Source organism: Electrophorus electricus, chromosome 1 (genome assembly GCF_041902795.1).
Source record: "Electrophorus electricus isolate QZ-2024a chromosome 1, ASM4190279v1, whole genome shotgun sequence".
Taxonomy (NCBI): domain Eukaryota; kingdom Metazoa; phylum Chordata; class Actinopteri; order Gymnotiformes; family Gymnotidae; genus Electrophorus; species Electrophorus electricus.
The window spans coordinates 30,524,268-30,540,432 of record NC_137497.1 but is presented as its reverse complement, the minus strand read 5'-3'; the positions used below and the strand labels follow the sequence as shown (position 1 = coordinate 30,540,432).

At 39.6% G+C, this 16,165-nt stretch overlaps 1 protein-coding gene across 2 annotated transcripts; it reads left to right on the top strand.

Annotated features, from left to right (window-relative positions):
• The first annotated feature begins 1,499 nt into the window (after positions 1–1,499).
• On the top strand, positions 1,500–15,364 carry paqr6 (progestin and adipoQ receptor family member VI). Of its 2 annotated transcripts, XM_027001108.3 has the most exons (9): positions 1,500–1,793; positions 2,554–2,590; positions 8,048–8,292; positions 9,050–9,177; positions 9,441–9,646; positions 10,954–11,080; positions 11,722–11,818; positions 12,075–12,219; positions 12,480–15,364. In XM_027001108.3, exons 2-9 carry the CDS (start codon positions 2,569–2,571, stop codon positions 12,758–12,760), a joined length of 1,251 nt encoding a protein of 416 aa, XP_026856909.2. In that variant the 5' UTR covers positions 1,500–1,793; positions 2,554–2,568; the 3' UTR covers positions 12,761–15,364. The 2 variants fall into 2 exon arrangements, with proteins under 2 accessions (XP_026856909.2, XP_081570643.1); XM_081714517.1 differs by lacking the exon at positions 2,554–2,590.
• Positions 15,365–16,165: the final 801 nt, after the last annotated feature.

Below are 16,165 nucleotides of genomic sequence, written 5' to 3'. Positions count from 1 at the left end.
TGCAAAAATAAACAGGTACTTGCATGGGACAAAATGTGTTAACCAGTGCCATCAAAATAAAACTGTAAATCACAGCCTGATTTAGGCAGCAAATAGCGACACCAAATTCATGTCCAAACCATAATTTTCGAAGTAATTGTAATAAAACCTATTGTTACCGTCTCCTCATTTAAGGTACATTTAATTTAATTTAGCAGCACATAAAGTTTGAAGGTACTGAATGTGGTTATAACACAGCATTCTTTAAAACCGATTTGCTCATAGCTCTGGACTTTAGTTCAAGTAAAAGTGGCAATGGGAAGTAATTTTTCTGAATTGGATGGAACCATAAAAGCTGCTTCGGTGGATTTACTATTTCGCCAATAACAAGATGGGACATCGCAGCCAGACTTGCAGCTACCTAAATGAAGCTTTGAAATCGGCCAGTTATTGTAACAACTAAGTGTAACAAGCATCACAGTGGATTTGGTGATCACTTTGTGATTAGCATAATTTGTGGGAATATTCTGGATCTTTTGTCCAAGGTAAAGGCGACCGATTTGCCAGGCCGGCTGGATACATCTTTTAGCTAAACAACTGAACAAGTAGATGATCGACGTAAACGTCAATACATCAAAATTTTCTCTTGAAAGAATACCTCAGCAGGGAGCATGCACTGCAGGATGCATTTGTTACTTTTTCTGTTTCCGTTAGCCCATGAATAGATTAGCCATTGCTTTACTTAGAATATTCATGTCAGATTACAGATTACTTTCGAAATTAATGATGCAGATTTCATGTGATGTGCCTTAATGAAACGAATAAATTCTATCGTACATTAAATACATTTTATCATGCATTATGCGCTCCTCTTTCGTCAAGAGAAATCTTGGCCGATCTCTGTTCGTTGTGTTGCTCCTTCTTGTTATCCAGCTGGCTAATTGACTGAAGCAGCGCGGTGACACTCGGTGGTCATCTCTAGGGATCTCAGAATGGGAGGATTTGAATACAACGGCGTAAAAATAGCCTACATTTTTGACCTCGCAAAACTACTCTATTGCCATAAAGCACCCTTAAAAAACTCCCCAAAGTACAATTTGTTCAGAAAGGTCGTACATTTAGTTTCGGAGTAAAATGTAGCGCGTTAGCTCTGAATAGGCTACAGCTGACGGTTTTAAAAGCTCACTATATATTCATTCGCATTTGTTTTGGGATTATAACTACTAAAGAGTATGAAATGGTAAAGCAAAGTGTCTTAACATCTTTATTTAATCATTTTTTCCTGGACAAATTATTGTGTTAATTTTCCATTTATTTGTCATCAGTTTCGGTCACCCTAATCTGTTGCTGGTTTCGAAATAAGGTTCGGGAATTGAGATCAAATAAAAATCAAATTTATGGCTGTAACCATTTGACCCCGAACTTCTGAAACGTAGGCATTTTGTATCTTGTACGTTTAGCAACCCTAACGTCTGAAACCCGAGGTTGTCGTAGCTTTGTTCCTTTACTGTCTCCTGATACTGAACACAAAGGCTCTTTCTTGTTCGTAACCAATGGGGAAACTGGCCATGTTTCCCTGAGAGGGTGGGATTTCAACTGCTGAACCACAATGTTTTTAATCGTTTCCAGTGGAATGCGAGGGAAACACGCTGCTTCCAAATGAGCCTCTGCTTGCTTACATCTAGTTTGTAGTTCGCCATGGAGCTTTAGTTACAATAAATTCCGCTAAAGTAAAATCACGGATTTCAAGCTGGAGGCGCCTTTACTCCGACCGAGAAGCACAAATGATCTCATAGACAGTATAAAGTTAAAAGGTTTGGGCTTTAAATTATCTTTTTTTAAGTTACTGTTTTGCATGTAGTTGTCCATAAAAGTCTGCTGTCAGTTCTACAGGACGTTGACATGAGCCTAGTACGAAAATCGCTCCTATCTGTAACCGACTCGGTTGGGTTGGCGGGTTCGTAGGTTATTCTGCGCACGGAATTTTAGGGGCAGTGCATACGGAGTCCAAGAATTTAGCTGATCGCGAGACTTAACTGGTGGTTAACCACGTCTGAGTGATTGAACAAACTCAAACTTGAGACATAAAATAACCTACGCTGTCCGTATAAGATATTTATTGTGCATACGCTTGCTTTAGATTCAGTTTCATTGGCCAAATCAAATTTGTAAATTGAGCAATAAATTAGGCTTGGGATATTGAGGCTGGGCTCGCGGCAGAAACGTTTTGAAATGGCAGGACTCTCTTCTAGTTGCAGTGCAAACATAGGCCTGTACATTTGGAAGTTTATCGTTCGCAGAACTGTTCTTTCACGCCCTGTACACATGCTCCAGTTATTATTGTTGCGACAGTCCACGTGAACAGCTTTCCGAATTACCCTATGGAGGGCTATAGACTACTGCCGCAGTTCCCGTCCCTGCAGAGTAGGCTACACTGTAAGCAGAGGGGTGGGGTTGAGGGCCGCCCATAGCCCTCGTTCTTACAGTAAGAAGAAAAACTAGCCTTTATCCTCATTCCGAGTCGCTGTTTTTTTCCCCCGTAATTCTCTTTGCACCCTGGCCTCGAACCCTAAGTTTTCACCAGACGAAATGAAGAAAGTTCCACAGCACTGTATGTATTGTAATTCATGCTCATTTTTTTTAATGTAACCCTCGATACAAAATAATACAGGTATCTGTATTTTGCCTAAGTTTAGTTTATTTTACAGGCCAAGAGAGAACATCTGTTGTTACTGTACTCTTTAAGACATGAACAGTTCAGTCGCTGTATACATGAAATATAATTGTATTTATGGATTTATTTAATCAAAAAAATGTTTACAGAAAAGACTTACACGTTTCATTAATTCACTTACAGGTTTTTAACATTCATTACAATTAATAATTTTAGATTTATTCTCTAATTACTTTATTCACAGATATTCGGGTAGGTGCCAGAAAGCTACTTTCAACAAGTTGAAACTTGTACACGCTGTGCTAATAACTCCTTTAAATTTTCTGTTAAACTTTTGTTACAAACACGTTGCACATGTTTAAGAGCAAACGGAAAATCACGCTTGCTTTCAAGCGAGGAAGCTGTTTTTAATGCAAATATTCAGAAGGTATATTTAGTCGAATCTGCAGGTTTTTTTGTTTAATTTGTTAAACATGCACTGTTAAGCAAAATGCACTAGACGCATGCATGTGTGTGTGTGTGTGTGTGTGTGTAAATATATATTTACACACACACACACACACACACACACACACACACAATAAGTGTTACTCTTAGTTGACTGGACTGGTTCCAAGGCCTGCTTGTTTCAGGAACAATGGCAGGGTATGGTTTTGTTTTCTCAGAACCCATTTGATTTGCATGCAGCCTTCACATCGCATGCTGAATTACTCATGTACGGTTGCCTCACCATAAGTGGTTTTGCAACCCTATGGGAACAAACATGCCCTTTGCATGTTAGTTTTGCCTTTACCTTTTTGCCTTTCCATTACACTTCCTAAACTGAAACATTATGTAAACCACTTCTTATTTTAGCTCCATGAAATTGGCAGTGAGACATCCCCCCCTGCAATCTGGGGAAGTTTATGAATTTGTCTTTTGGTGCTGCAACCATTGCCCAGCTGTGAGGCATTGTCACTGTCACATGCTCACCACAATGTAGTGCTTTTGAATGTTGCACATGCCCTATTATTTTGTTCACACTCAGTAGTTTTGATCTTATCCACATAATTATTGTGATGAGTAAGAAAAGCCAGATAATTTAATCACAAAGTATTGTAATTGCACTGGAGAACTGTAGCCTCAGTTCCATTGTCTAGGGTTTCTTGATATGGACAAAAATATTACATTGCAGTTTAATTGTTACATCCTGCAATTGTGATATGCTGTGCAGTATAGCCTGTTAAAACACACTGGTAAACCCTTGATATAGTATGGGAATAGATAGGCCTTTGTTATTTTGACCAAATTTATGATTGTTTGTTGGATCTTGTGAATAGTGTACACAGTTTATTTAGTGTATTTACATGAAATACATGGAATAGTGTATTTACATGGAATATCTGAGGTTGGCCAAGATTCTTAAAAGCAAACACACACACACACACACACAAACTCAGACATACATACACGTATGCACACACCCAAATGGTTTGCTAGACCATAATTTATATTTTGCAGCCAATTTTGTAAATAATACTACTACTACTAATAATAATAAAGATTTAGGTACATTTTGTACCCTTTATGTGGTGTTAAAATTAGTCACTTCTCATTATTCATTTTAAACACTTCTATAAAATGAACATGTTTTTTTACCTCTCACAATCCCTGTGAAATTTGTGGTGCTCAGAGTTGGTGAACTGAGAATGCCGTATGGAATCATATATTGACATGACAGTCGGTTCCTTGGCCACCTAATACAGTGGGAATGTGTAGCAGACCACGCAAAGGTCGCCGTACTGTGACCACAGGCTTGTTGTTGTCAATTCAAGCAATAATAAAGACGCCTATTGAGAATAATCACGTGGCAGAATCCCAAGCCAGCGAAAGAATGTTGGAACAGAGCAGAACCTCTAGTTTGGGTCATAGTCTCCCTGGTGTAATCAGCAAGGTGGTTGTAGTGTTCAGAGGTTTTGACTGATGCACAAGAATAGCCTATATTCCTTGCTTCAAGGCAGGTGAACATGCTTGGAGGAGAGCACTAAATTCCCAATTCTGCGACCTTATAGGCTGACTGATTAAGAGAGAGATATGGAGATATGGAGAGAGAGAACAAAATCCACAAACTTGAAGTCGTATGAAGATAAGGTGTGCCAAATTAGAGGGGTTTTTTTTTATATTTTAATTGAATATTGTAGCTCCTTAGTCATTCAGACAACATTCCACACCAAATCCCTTGTCAGTTCACACCATGATGCAAATTTAAATTTTTTTTGGAGCGGACAACAATGAAGGAAGCTTGAGTGGAAAAGTGGTGTTTATCGGTGAGCTTTGTAGAGAAGTTCTTACTCATAATGAGCAAAATTTAATCTCAGTGGCAGTAGGCTTCACTGTAAAATGAACTTAGCATAGTTCAGATGGAATTAGTGACTGGAGAGGTGGACATGGTTCTCATGAGGTGGACATGATCTCCACTAACATCAGTGAGTAGGTATGTGATAGGCTTACACTGATCAGCCATAATATTAAAACCACCTGCCTAATATTGTGCACGTCCCTTTTGTGCCACCAAAGCAGCTCTGACCCATTGAGGTGTGGACTTTATAAGACCTCTCAAGGTGTCTTGTAGTATCTGACACAAAGATGTGATTCATCAGACAAGACCACCTCCTTCCATTTTTCCATGGTTCTGTTATGTTCTGCATATATGTCAGCATGGGCATTCTGACCGGTCTAGGGTAATGCAGCTCCATATGCAGAAAGCTACATGGCACTGTGTTCTGACACCTTTCTATCATAGCCAACATTTCAACGTTTCAGCAATTTGTGCTTAAGTAGCTTTGCTTTGGCATCAGCCAAGACAGATTAGCCTTCGCTCCCCACATGTATTCATGAGCATTAATAACCCTATCACTAGTTCAAGAGTTATTCTTTGGACCAATTTTGTTAGGTACTAACCACTACCTACAGGGAACACCTCACAGGACCCGCTGCTGAGGAGATGCTATGACCCAGCCATCTAGCCATAACAATTTGGCCCTTGTCATAGTTGCTCAGATCCTTACACTTACCCATTTTTCTTGCTTCTAGCACATTAATTTAAAGAATTGACTCTTCACTTGCAGCCTAATCTAACTCACCACAGGTGCCACTGTAACGAGATAATCAGTGCTATTGGCCTAGCTTCTAATTGTCATGGAGTTTGACTGTATGGTCCAGCCGTTGCGTTAAAAAGTCACTCTGGCTCAGGTTTTGGTTTCACATTAAAATGCACTGCCAAATGAAGTTGAATCAGTATAGATCAAATCAGTCTAGGTCTGGAGGATCAGTTGAGGGCAGTGAATGTCCTGCTAGCTCATGCAGTCCAGTGAAAACTGTAAAGGCAACGAAGTGAAGGCTTACAGAGAAGGCTATGTCTTTGCCAACAGAGTGAAGAAATGACTGATAACAACTCCTGTCTAGCATTTCCATATGTTTTGTTTGTGAAAGGGACCTGTGCAGAAGCCAACTTAATTTTTCTATCACATAAATTTTGCTGTTGCTCCCCAGCTGAAAATGTAGTTTAGAACAGCCAATTGGCTGGGTTGTTTTAGCCCTTAACAGTATAAGCTTTGCCTGTAAAGATTTTTTTGGCATGCATCTTTTTTTAAATCCATTACTGAACATAAATTGCTGCTTATGTAAGAGTCTCAAAATGATTGAAATAAATGTGGAAGCCTTGTTATTGTATTCAGGTGCTGTACCCCATATGCAGAAAGTCTGTAAAAATATTATTTTTACCTGATTATGGCTCCTTGCATCTAGATGTGGCTCCTTGCATCTACAAACATATTTTCCATGCACGAAGGCATTTTTGATTCTTATGCGGTTTTTGAATACACTTTGCATATTTGATTTCATATTTCAGTTTATAGTAGAAAATTGAAAAATTTGGTCTTGGTAGCAGAATTGCTAGGCTTCCCTAACAAAAAGTGTTTAACCTTCAGGAAACTCTTGAGGTCAAACCTACGAAACAAACCAGAAATCTGATTGCCGGCCTTTTTAAAAATATAATCGTAGCACCTAACATTAACAGAATGTTGACTAAAATATTATAAAATGTCATATTCCAGAAGTTTAATACTTTGAATGAATTACTGGTTTTGCATGGCAGGCCTCTCTCATGGAGACATTTCAGTGTGTGTTGTTAAGAGCTTGGTTTTGCATGTCTCCACATGTTTGAGAAACTCACAGTTCAGGTTTCTTATGTTGTATCAATTACAGTGGCTCCAGAGTTACATTTAATGGCATTTAGCTGAAACATTTATCCAAAGTGACTTACAACTATGATTCAATCCAACTTGAGCAATTGAGGGTTAATGTCCTTGCTCAGGGTCCTGACTGTGACAGCTTGGCAGTGTTGGGGCTTGAACTGGCAACCTTCAGATTACTAGTCAAGTACCTTAACCACTGAGCTACCATTGCACAGTTAACTTAAATTTATTGCCATTACATATGTTGAAGCATGTTTGAAATGTAACGTGTGGGTGGTGTGTGTGTTGGAGACTGAATAACTGAGTAGCATTGTGTTTTCATATATGCTCTCTGCTTTGGCCCAGTGACCTACGGCAGACACTTGCTTTAATATAAAAGTGGACTGGAAGATGATACAATTGTTAATAGGCCCTCAGCTCAAAATACTGATTTATATCATGTATTGCTGGTCTGAAACTCTTGCATGGTGTGATTAATGTTTAACCTTGACACTTCATATAAATGTAGCACAGTGTTGTGAATGTTTGGTTTGTTACTAGCAAATCATAATAAAGAATAACCTCAGTAGATACATGGCATGTACAGAATTTTTGGTATTCTAGCATTGTTTCAAATGAAACAACAGTGCTAATCTCTGTCTGGCCCTGCGTCATTGTTTGGCCCCATTACACTGCTGTTGTATTCTTATGTGTCCCATGCACAGAGGGTCATGGGTAAGGACTGCAGTGAAAGAACTGCACCATATTTGAGGACAAAGATAACAATGTCTCAATATATTGGTTTAGCATGATTGTTCCTAGGGAAGCCGACAATAGAATTCATACCAAATGTGGGTGTCAACGGAGCTGGGTTATATTTCTGCTTTCTCATTCTTGATTGAAAAGTTTGATTCAAAACTTTGCACGTTCAAAATGTGTTACTTGGCTTCTTTTCTCCATTCTGGCGATTGACATTTCAAGCCAGATCTTAACCTCATTATCCCTGCCTTTTCTATACAGCTGGGAAGCTTTTATATACACTGTATATAGGTCAAGGAAAAAATGTAAACATATTTTTCTTCTCCCTCCCACCCCCTCTCCACCTTTCCTCTATCTGTCTCTTTCTCTCTCTCTCTCTCTCTCTCTCTCTCTCTCTCTCTCTCTCTCTCTCAATCTCAAGTATTTCCTTTGTGGAGAGGGACTGAGGAGGGGCAGGGCTGGAGCTGGCCTCGCTGTATAGCATGGGAGGCCAGAGAGGGGGCTGCGCTGCAGGGCTTTGACTGGCCCGTCTGGTGCGTGCTGTGTCGAGGAGGGAGGGAGAGACTCGAGCAGGTCTGTCGGAGAGCAACGAGTGTCCTCAGACTGCCCACAGACATGCTCCGCATCAAGCTTCCTCACCTCTTTGATATCCACCAAGTGCCTAAGGTGGGTTTAGTCACCGCACACATGCGCTGGGCCTCACATCAGCTGGACCTCACATCTTTGTTTGTGTGTGTGTGTGAGTGTGTGTGTGTGAGTGGCGAGATGCAACCTTTTAACCCTTCAAATTACTTTCATTTTTGCATGAATGGATTCTAAAATGTGATTTGCAGAATAGCACATGTAACTTTGCTACATTGCCCTAGCTTTGCTGCATAAAGGGGTTTTAAATAATCCATGTCACTGAGGGAAAAATATGTGAACATCTATGAAAATGACTTCTGTCAAAGAGGCTAATTGAAGTCAGGTCTTCCAGACAGTTCAGGCATGGCTTGACCTGCCCTGTCACATCAAAAAACACCAATTCGATTACCTGTTCTCTGCAACACAGCATGACAATGAGCCAAGAAGAAGAAGTCAGTTGACAGCAGTGGCTCAAACAGAAGTTCTGAAGTTCTGACCTCAATTTCACTGGAGTGATATTCTCTCATCTGAAACAGGCCAATGACATACCAAAATTATATATAAACTGAAACTATATGTATATTTTTATATAGAAATATATGCCAAAATACTTCCCTGACTGCAGTAGAGCACTGATCAGCACTTCCAATAAATGTATGTATGTATGTATGTATGTATGTGTGTGGTATTTATATATGTATACATGCATTCATTAGCAGGCAAATTTTAGTTAAAAAAGCGATCAAGAGATTTCTTTGACAAATAAATGTACAGTATGGCCGTACGTGATGGCACCTAGGTATTTCAAGAGGACAGCATCATATCTGGCTACCGGCATCCTCAAAGCTCCGCCATGGACTGCATCCGCAGTAGCTTCCAGATGACCAATGAGACAGTCAATATCTGGACCCACTTCCTGCCAACCTGGTGAGAGATCTAGTCTAGCATGTGATTTTTATTCACTGCCAAACGCCCTGGCTGATCAGCTAAGGTGTTTTGGAGAAAAGCAGATTATGTTAAATGCGGTGTATAGTAGTCAGTTTTCAAAAGCTTCACGAACGTAAACGTTATCTGATTTACCAAGGCTGGTGGCCGACGCTCTTTTCCTCTCTCTCTCCCTCTCTCTCTTTAAAATTTTATATGTGTTTCTTTGGCTGCTGTAAATAGCCCCTGTGCATTGCGTCGGGCAGGTACTTCCTTTGGCGGTTCTGTGGCCTGTGCTCGACGGTGAACTTCCTGGCTGAGAGCTACACGTGGCCGCTGCTCGTCTACATGCTGCCGGTGTGCCTGTACCCCTTCACGTCCAGCTGCGCTCATACCTTCAGCACCATGTCTCCTGCCACGAGACACATCTGCTACTTCTTTGACTACGGAGCCCTCAGCCTCTATAGCCTGGGTATACCCAAGTGCACTCCCTTGCCGTCCGTCCCACTGACCACGCCCTGTCTTATATGCTCATGCCCTGTCTTACACTTTGCTCACATTTGGCTCACACTTTGCTCGCATTTTGTGTGTGCTTTGCTCATGCCTCGTGTTCCAATGTGGCATTGCCTCTCTGAGGGAGTTGATTATCTCAAATTGCATATGGTTTGGAGCTGATAGTTAAAGGTGTTGGTTGGAAGATAAAGCTTTTAGTGGCTGACTGAGTTAATGGATTCACTCAGGATATGTTAATGGTGAAAAGGTGTAGTATGTGTTTAAGTTAGGGTGACTATAAGCACTAAAAAAGGACAAGTTCCAAATTACCAACTGAATTTGCTTGCTGGGTAGTTTTTTATCTTTGGTTTTTGTTTGTTTTTTGTTTGTTTTTCTGCTGTGCCATGAAACGCATGATTCAATCTTCTAAAGATTCCCAAATTAAAAATAAAAAGCTTCTCTTCATAAATATCTCAAATATATCAGTGGAGTGCTATGCAAAAGAATTTTGTTTATTTACTAATGCTACTGCAAAAACTCCTTTATCTTCCTTCTACAACTTTAAAGTAGCCCTGTATCCTCAACATTACTGTAGAATGCTCTGACCATATGGCTTGAACACCACCCTCAAACCCGGAATTATAATTGCTAAGGAACTTATGTTTCCTTTCCTTTTCACAAGAATAAACCCTATTTACAGGATTAGACTCATTTGCATGCTCCTCAGTAGATGCAGTACAAAACGTTGTTTTATTAAAGCACCAATACTTCATGCAAATACATTTCACAGCTATATTAACACTTTGATGACTTGTTATTCAGCTTACATGGCTGTATAGTAAGGTACCACCTCTTTAAATATACCAGGAATTGCTCTACTTATTACATAACTGGAGGCTTGAATAAATAAACCAGTGAACTTATTTGACAAGCACACTGACAAGCGTACAGGTACAAGGTACAGATAACTTCAGGGTTGATTTTGGGTCTTAGAGGGAAAACTGGGATGCATGCTTTGTTTTCATTGATTTTATTTACCCCACATTCTCTTGACTGCCTCAGAATCTGCTTCTAAATCTCATTTCTGAATGAAAACCAAGTCACTAGTCTGAAGTCTACATATGTGATCGCTTCAGAGGATCGACCTGACTTGGCCAATGATGAAATCCTCATAAAACAAGTGTGAACACGTGCATCAGTAACCTTGAGTTAGCATATGTTAGTATGCTAGTAGCTGTTTTATATCATTTTTGTGCTTTTGACATTCAGTTCTTTATGTTTCTCCAGGATGTGCCATTGCCTATTGTTTCTATGTGATGCCTGAATGTTGGGTCAACAGTTGGCTCCACCAACATTTTGTGCTTATCGCCATTGCCAACACAGTGTTCTGTACCAGCGTGTCCTGCTACTCCAGGTAGGGACTGCAGATTCACTCATCGAGCACTCACAGGGTCCCTTTTGGTTTTTCCACACAGAGAACAGAATGGGTTGCTTTGGCATTTCTCATTAAAGTCTCATTCCAGTCACATTCAGTGTCTAGTTTGTTACTGTTTTGATCACGGACTTGCATTTGTTTGGACTCATTACATCTCAGATCTGTGCTTTATATATGGGAGCATCCTAATGAAATTGCAGAAGCCATGTACAAATTACACTTGTGGCATAAGTGCAGCCCTAGGAACTTGAGTAACAGGAAATTATTGCAGATCTGAAGACAAAAGCAATGTACAGTAGAGAAGTTATAGGTTGCCTAATCACATGACAGCTCATGAGACATCAAAGCTGAAAGCAACCAGGAGCTGCTTAAAAATTACAAGATTTTAAAATGACATGGTTCAGCACTGAACATCAGGACCTGCGCATACCTTTCCTTCTCAAAGGTTTGATATTCAGTACCTCTCAGCGCAAATCATGTGAATGTCATTCAAAGCTGAAAAAAAAATGGTTTCCTGTGGGGTGCTAGAAATACAAACTTGTTTAAAGAAACATTTGCATAATTTTAACAGTCAGCAGGGGAATGGTGACCTCTGATATGACTCTTTTTTTTTTGGCCAGGTTCCTGGAACTGCAGTTCCCACACAGGAGTAAAATATTACGGACAGGCGCCTTTGTTTTGCCATTCATGTTTGATACCATCCCCCTTTTTTACAGAGTAAGTGGGAAAGACCATCTAGACATGAACTGAATATTCAGTTAAAGGTTATGTTGTAGCTACTGTTTTGTTATATAGGGCTGGTTGAGCAGACCGTGCTTAAGCCTAGTCCTATAGCTGGGACTATCTTGCACTTTATCAGTGATTCCTACTAGTAAATGTGTCTTTCTGCTCTGTGTGTGTATGTGTGTGTGTGCGCCTGGGTGCTGTGTACATGGACATTGTGCATTTGTGTGTGCCCTGTGCTCATGTGTAGCTGCTGCTGTGTTTCGGTGGCAGTTGTAACCACCCTGAAGCTCTGTCCAGCCACAGCTACCACCTGCTCTTCGCCTTCCTGACCTGTTTCCTGTTTTCGTCTCACCTGCCCGAGAGGCTGGCGCCAGGCCGCTTCGACTACATCGGTACATGCACTTTGTGTGTTTCTCGAGCACCAAGACCTAGATACGCTAGATAATCTTTTAGCCTTATTTTATTTCTATTGACTTATTTAATTGCCCTTGACTGTAATGCACAGTCATTAAGTTCATCTAATGAATCCTCTTCCCCTCACTGGTTGCTCCCACTAGATGGGATTTCTTGCATATGAAAATCTGTCCATTTTTTTCCCATCAAAATGTACAGTTATGCCACAGGTGCATGTTCTATGTGACCCCTCCTCCAGGCCACAGCCACCAGCTATTCCATGTCTGTGCCGTGGTGGGCACCCACTTCCAGATGGAGGCTGTGCTGGCTGACATGTCCTCGCGCCGGGCATGGCTGGCCGCACACTCTCCCAGCTCTACCTTTCTGGGCACATTGGGGGCCTTCGCCCTGGCCGTCCTCATCAACCTGGGCCTCATCGGCCTGTTCAGCGCCAGCCTCCTGCGTGAGTCTGAGCAGAGCCAGGTGGGCCCCGCCACCCCCCATACACTACAGGTGTCGCCCGGTAACAAAGAGGAATGATGACGCTCCCAGTTCATGGAGACTCCCACAACACTGCACAGTTTTGGCCAAGTGGTTTATATGTACACTTTACAAACAGCTTAGCACTTAAAATGCAGTCTTTTTTTTGCCAATGGATAAGCTTTTGATGTGGATGTCTGTGTTATTTCTTTTTTAAAACTAAAACTCATACTTACTCCACATAACTTTGCTTGTAGGCTTGTTTCAGCTGAAGACCCTGATATTTAAGATCTTTCAGTTGGTCATAGAATTGTTCTGTGGTACTAAACAAAAACAGTGAGTGTTTTTCAAATAGCTTAAGCAAGGTCTGGGGTTGAATGAAGAGAATCCTGGGTGCTAGGACTGGATATCAGCACTGATAGTCACATTCGATTCCATAGACTTTCATTTTCAGTTCAGGTTTATTTAATGATAATTACAATCAAATGATTGATTTATGCTAGAGATTTGATAAGAATTAATGCTGAACATGGAAATTATAGATATTGATGGACTATTGAAAAGTTGATGTTAAACTTTGTTGACTGAGCTGAAATCAGTAACAAATGCTAAATCATCACTGATACAGCACCAGAATTTATATATATATATATATATATATATATATATATATATATATATATATATATATATATATATATATATATATATATATATATATATATATATATATAAATCAGTGTTTTTATCCAGCCCACCTTCATTCTATACTGCATTTTAACACAAATGCCTTCTTTATATAAATGTTATTCATAACAGACTGGAAAACATGAAAGTGCCACGGGTCAGCGATCTTACTCGTACATAAAATGTACATTAGAACTGAAAGTTTTCAGAGGTAATACTAACTAACAGTGTTAATGACATTGAATGCATACAGTTTGTGATTGATTACAGAGCAGTGGTAGCGTATTTGTAATCGATGCAGATACATCTGTCTAATTCTGCTTAGGTCACACAGTAAAACAGCACGGTTTTGGAATGACTGGACCAATGTTACACATCTGATGACAACCTTGAATATATCTACAGGTATAATACCATTAATTAAGAGAAAGGGCTATTATTTTCATGTACACAAACATTTTCATTATAATTTTCACCTTTCACTGTGTAATGCAAGAGTTATTTAGAGAAAAATGATGACATAATCATTGTGCTCCTGGTAGCCTACATATGCTAAATCTTTTCAGTTTATTCATAGAATATTCTGTAAAGTATGTGACAGATCCCGTGTGTCCTTGTATTTTACGAGCGTTGGTGTTGGCATGTTGTTTATGTCCACAACAATACCTGAAAACATCTAGTGAGCAGGTCAAGTCACTGTAATGTTATAGTGGCACTGCCGTTTTGACACGTCACAATGTAAGGAAGGGTGCTCTCGTCTCCGCAGCCGCAGCATGAGCGGTGTGTCTCCACTCCTCAGAATTACAAGGCTTTGGATTATTTGCACATGATACGCACTTTGTTGTTTTGTGTGTCTCAGCGGTTATCTGGGAAAGTGTTGAATTCAGTGTCCCCCACCACGTTCTGTCGGCTGGTCTGTAGCACTAACAAAACAAGATCTTACAGCCTCTCGTACCTTTGCAGAGTACAATAGATCACACTGAAACTGAAGGTCCAATAAATGTAATATAACAGTTATATAATCTGAAGGATCTGTGTGGGTCATTTACACTATTGTGATTTTATTAAAAGATTGGGCAAATCAGTAGAACCTTCTCTAGCAAGCTACAGATTAATGGAGACATGCTGTTTTAGGGTACTGAAAGGGGTTTGGGGCCATGAAGGAACAGTAAGTGCTGTGATGGCCTGTGAAGGGAAAGGTTGTGTGTTACTTAGACGCTCTATCAAACATACTGACAGCAATCCTGAAGCAGGGTATGCACTGTTGGCCTTAAATATAGCTCCAGGCGAGGGAAGGCTGCAGAACGAGGCTGTTTAAAAGCATGGATGTGACAGGCTTAGTGTGGCGCAGCTGTAGTCTGATGTAGCAGCGACACTATGAAAAATAGGCATTTATGTCCTTTTCCCTTGTTACTGCATAGGTGTATGTGGAAACGTGCCGTTCCTGGCTGAATTTTAAGTCAGGGATTTGTGTTTGTTTGTTTGTTTTTTTGTTTGTTTGTTTGGTTTTTTTAAAGGTTTGGCGATTATCATTCCATTGTAAAAGTCTTCCATAAAAGCTTAAATAAATAATAAATAAGTCTTTACCAGCTGGGAAAATGTATGATAAAGGATAGTTATTCATGTTATACTACATTTTAGGACATTAAGGATTGTGAGTGGGAAATAATTAAAGAGAGATTTATTTGTATCTAGAATATTCAAAATTGTCACTTTGTACATTGTTAATCATATTAAAATCAAAATGCACCATTTTCTGTTGTAAGCCACATAAAACATGTACTTTTTTTCCAGTGTTAACCACATTAAAGTCTATTGTTTTTCAGGATAAAAAATGTAGTCTTTATGAAAAATACTAGGCAATAACATTGATGGCCAATTTAACAGCTGTCAATAAAGTATTTTTATAATTTTTGCTACCACTTATGAAAATTTGTCTGTCAGTGGGATAGCTTTTAAAATAAAAATGACTAATTACGGGTTGATTGCTTATTTGTACTTTGCACGCACACGTTCATGCTATTTACAGAAATGAATATGCTAAATTTGAAAGGAAAGTATATTTTGCTAAACACATTGTATTATAGTCTTGCTGCTTAGTCTGAAAATTGCTGAGAGGAGAAAAAACATGAAATATATGATTTTAAATCGCTACATAAATTATTCAGTGTGTATAAGCACCATGAACTACTGTTACATGAAATTTCCCTCTAACTCTAGTTTTAATTTTTCAGTTATGCCAAATTTACCCCCTGAGGAGGAAGGAATAAACTGGAAGCATTTTTTTTAGCCATCTTAGTTGTAAACTAATTGTGGTCAGAAGGGGGCATAAATGCACCAGTGTACCAAATGCATTTTTACGGCGGCGACAGAAATGAAAATACATTTGTTCTCTGACAATTTATCCTTGTTGATTTGCACAATAACCTATTGCTGTTAGAGGGCTGGGTTCTAAATTCTGTACGCAGTGGCAGGGTTTCTTTAATGATTACACATTCCTTAATTGAGCATCTTAAATGTCATTTAAAACCAGAAAGCCTTATGGCTTACCTGCAGACCTGTTGGCCTATTTTCCATTTCCCATCGAAACTCTAAACTTTTAGCAAAACACCACCCACCCAAAACACCACCCACACCACCTTCCTTATCTTTATTACATTACAAATGTATATTATGACTCAGCTCGCTTTCAGAATGAATTTTGCACAAAGATCAATTGCATAATTGTTAAACTTGCTGTGACTTTCTCCCAAGGGTGCACCACATAAATGTATTGCT

Bases quoted from the DNA above. Each gene is read 5' to 3' on its own strand.
- paqr6 (XM_027001108.3), top strand. From the start codon at position 2,569: ATGAAGAAAGTTCCACAGCACT. The intron at 2,591-8,047 runs GTATGTATTGTA...CTCAATCTCAAG, and splicing joins GAAGAAAGTTCCACAGCACT to TATTTCCTTTGTGGAGAGGG. The intron at 12,220-12,479 runs GTACATGCACTT...CCCCTCCTCCAG, and splicing joins AGGCCGCTTCGACTACATCG to GCCACAGCCACCAGCTATTC.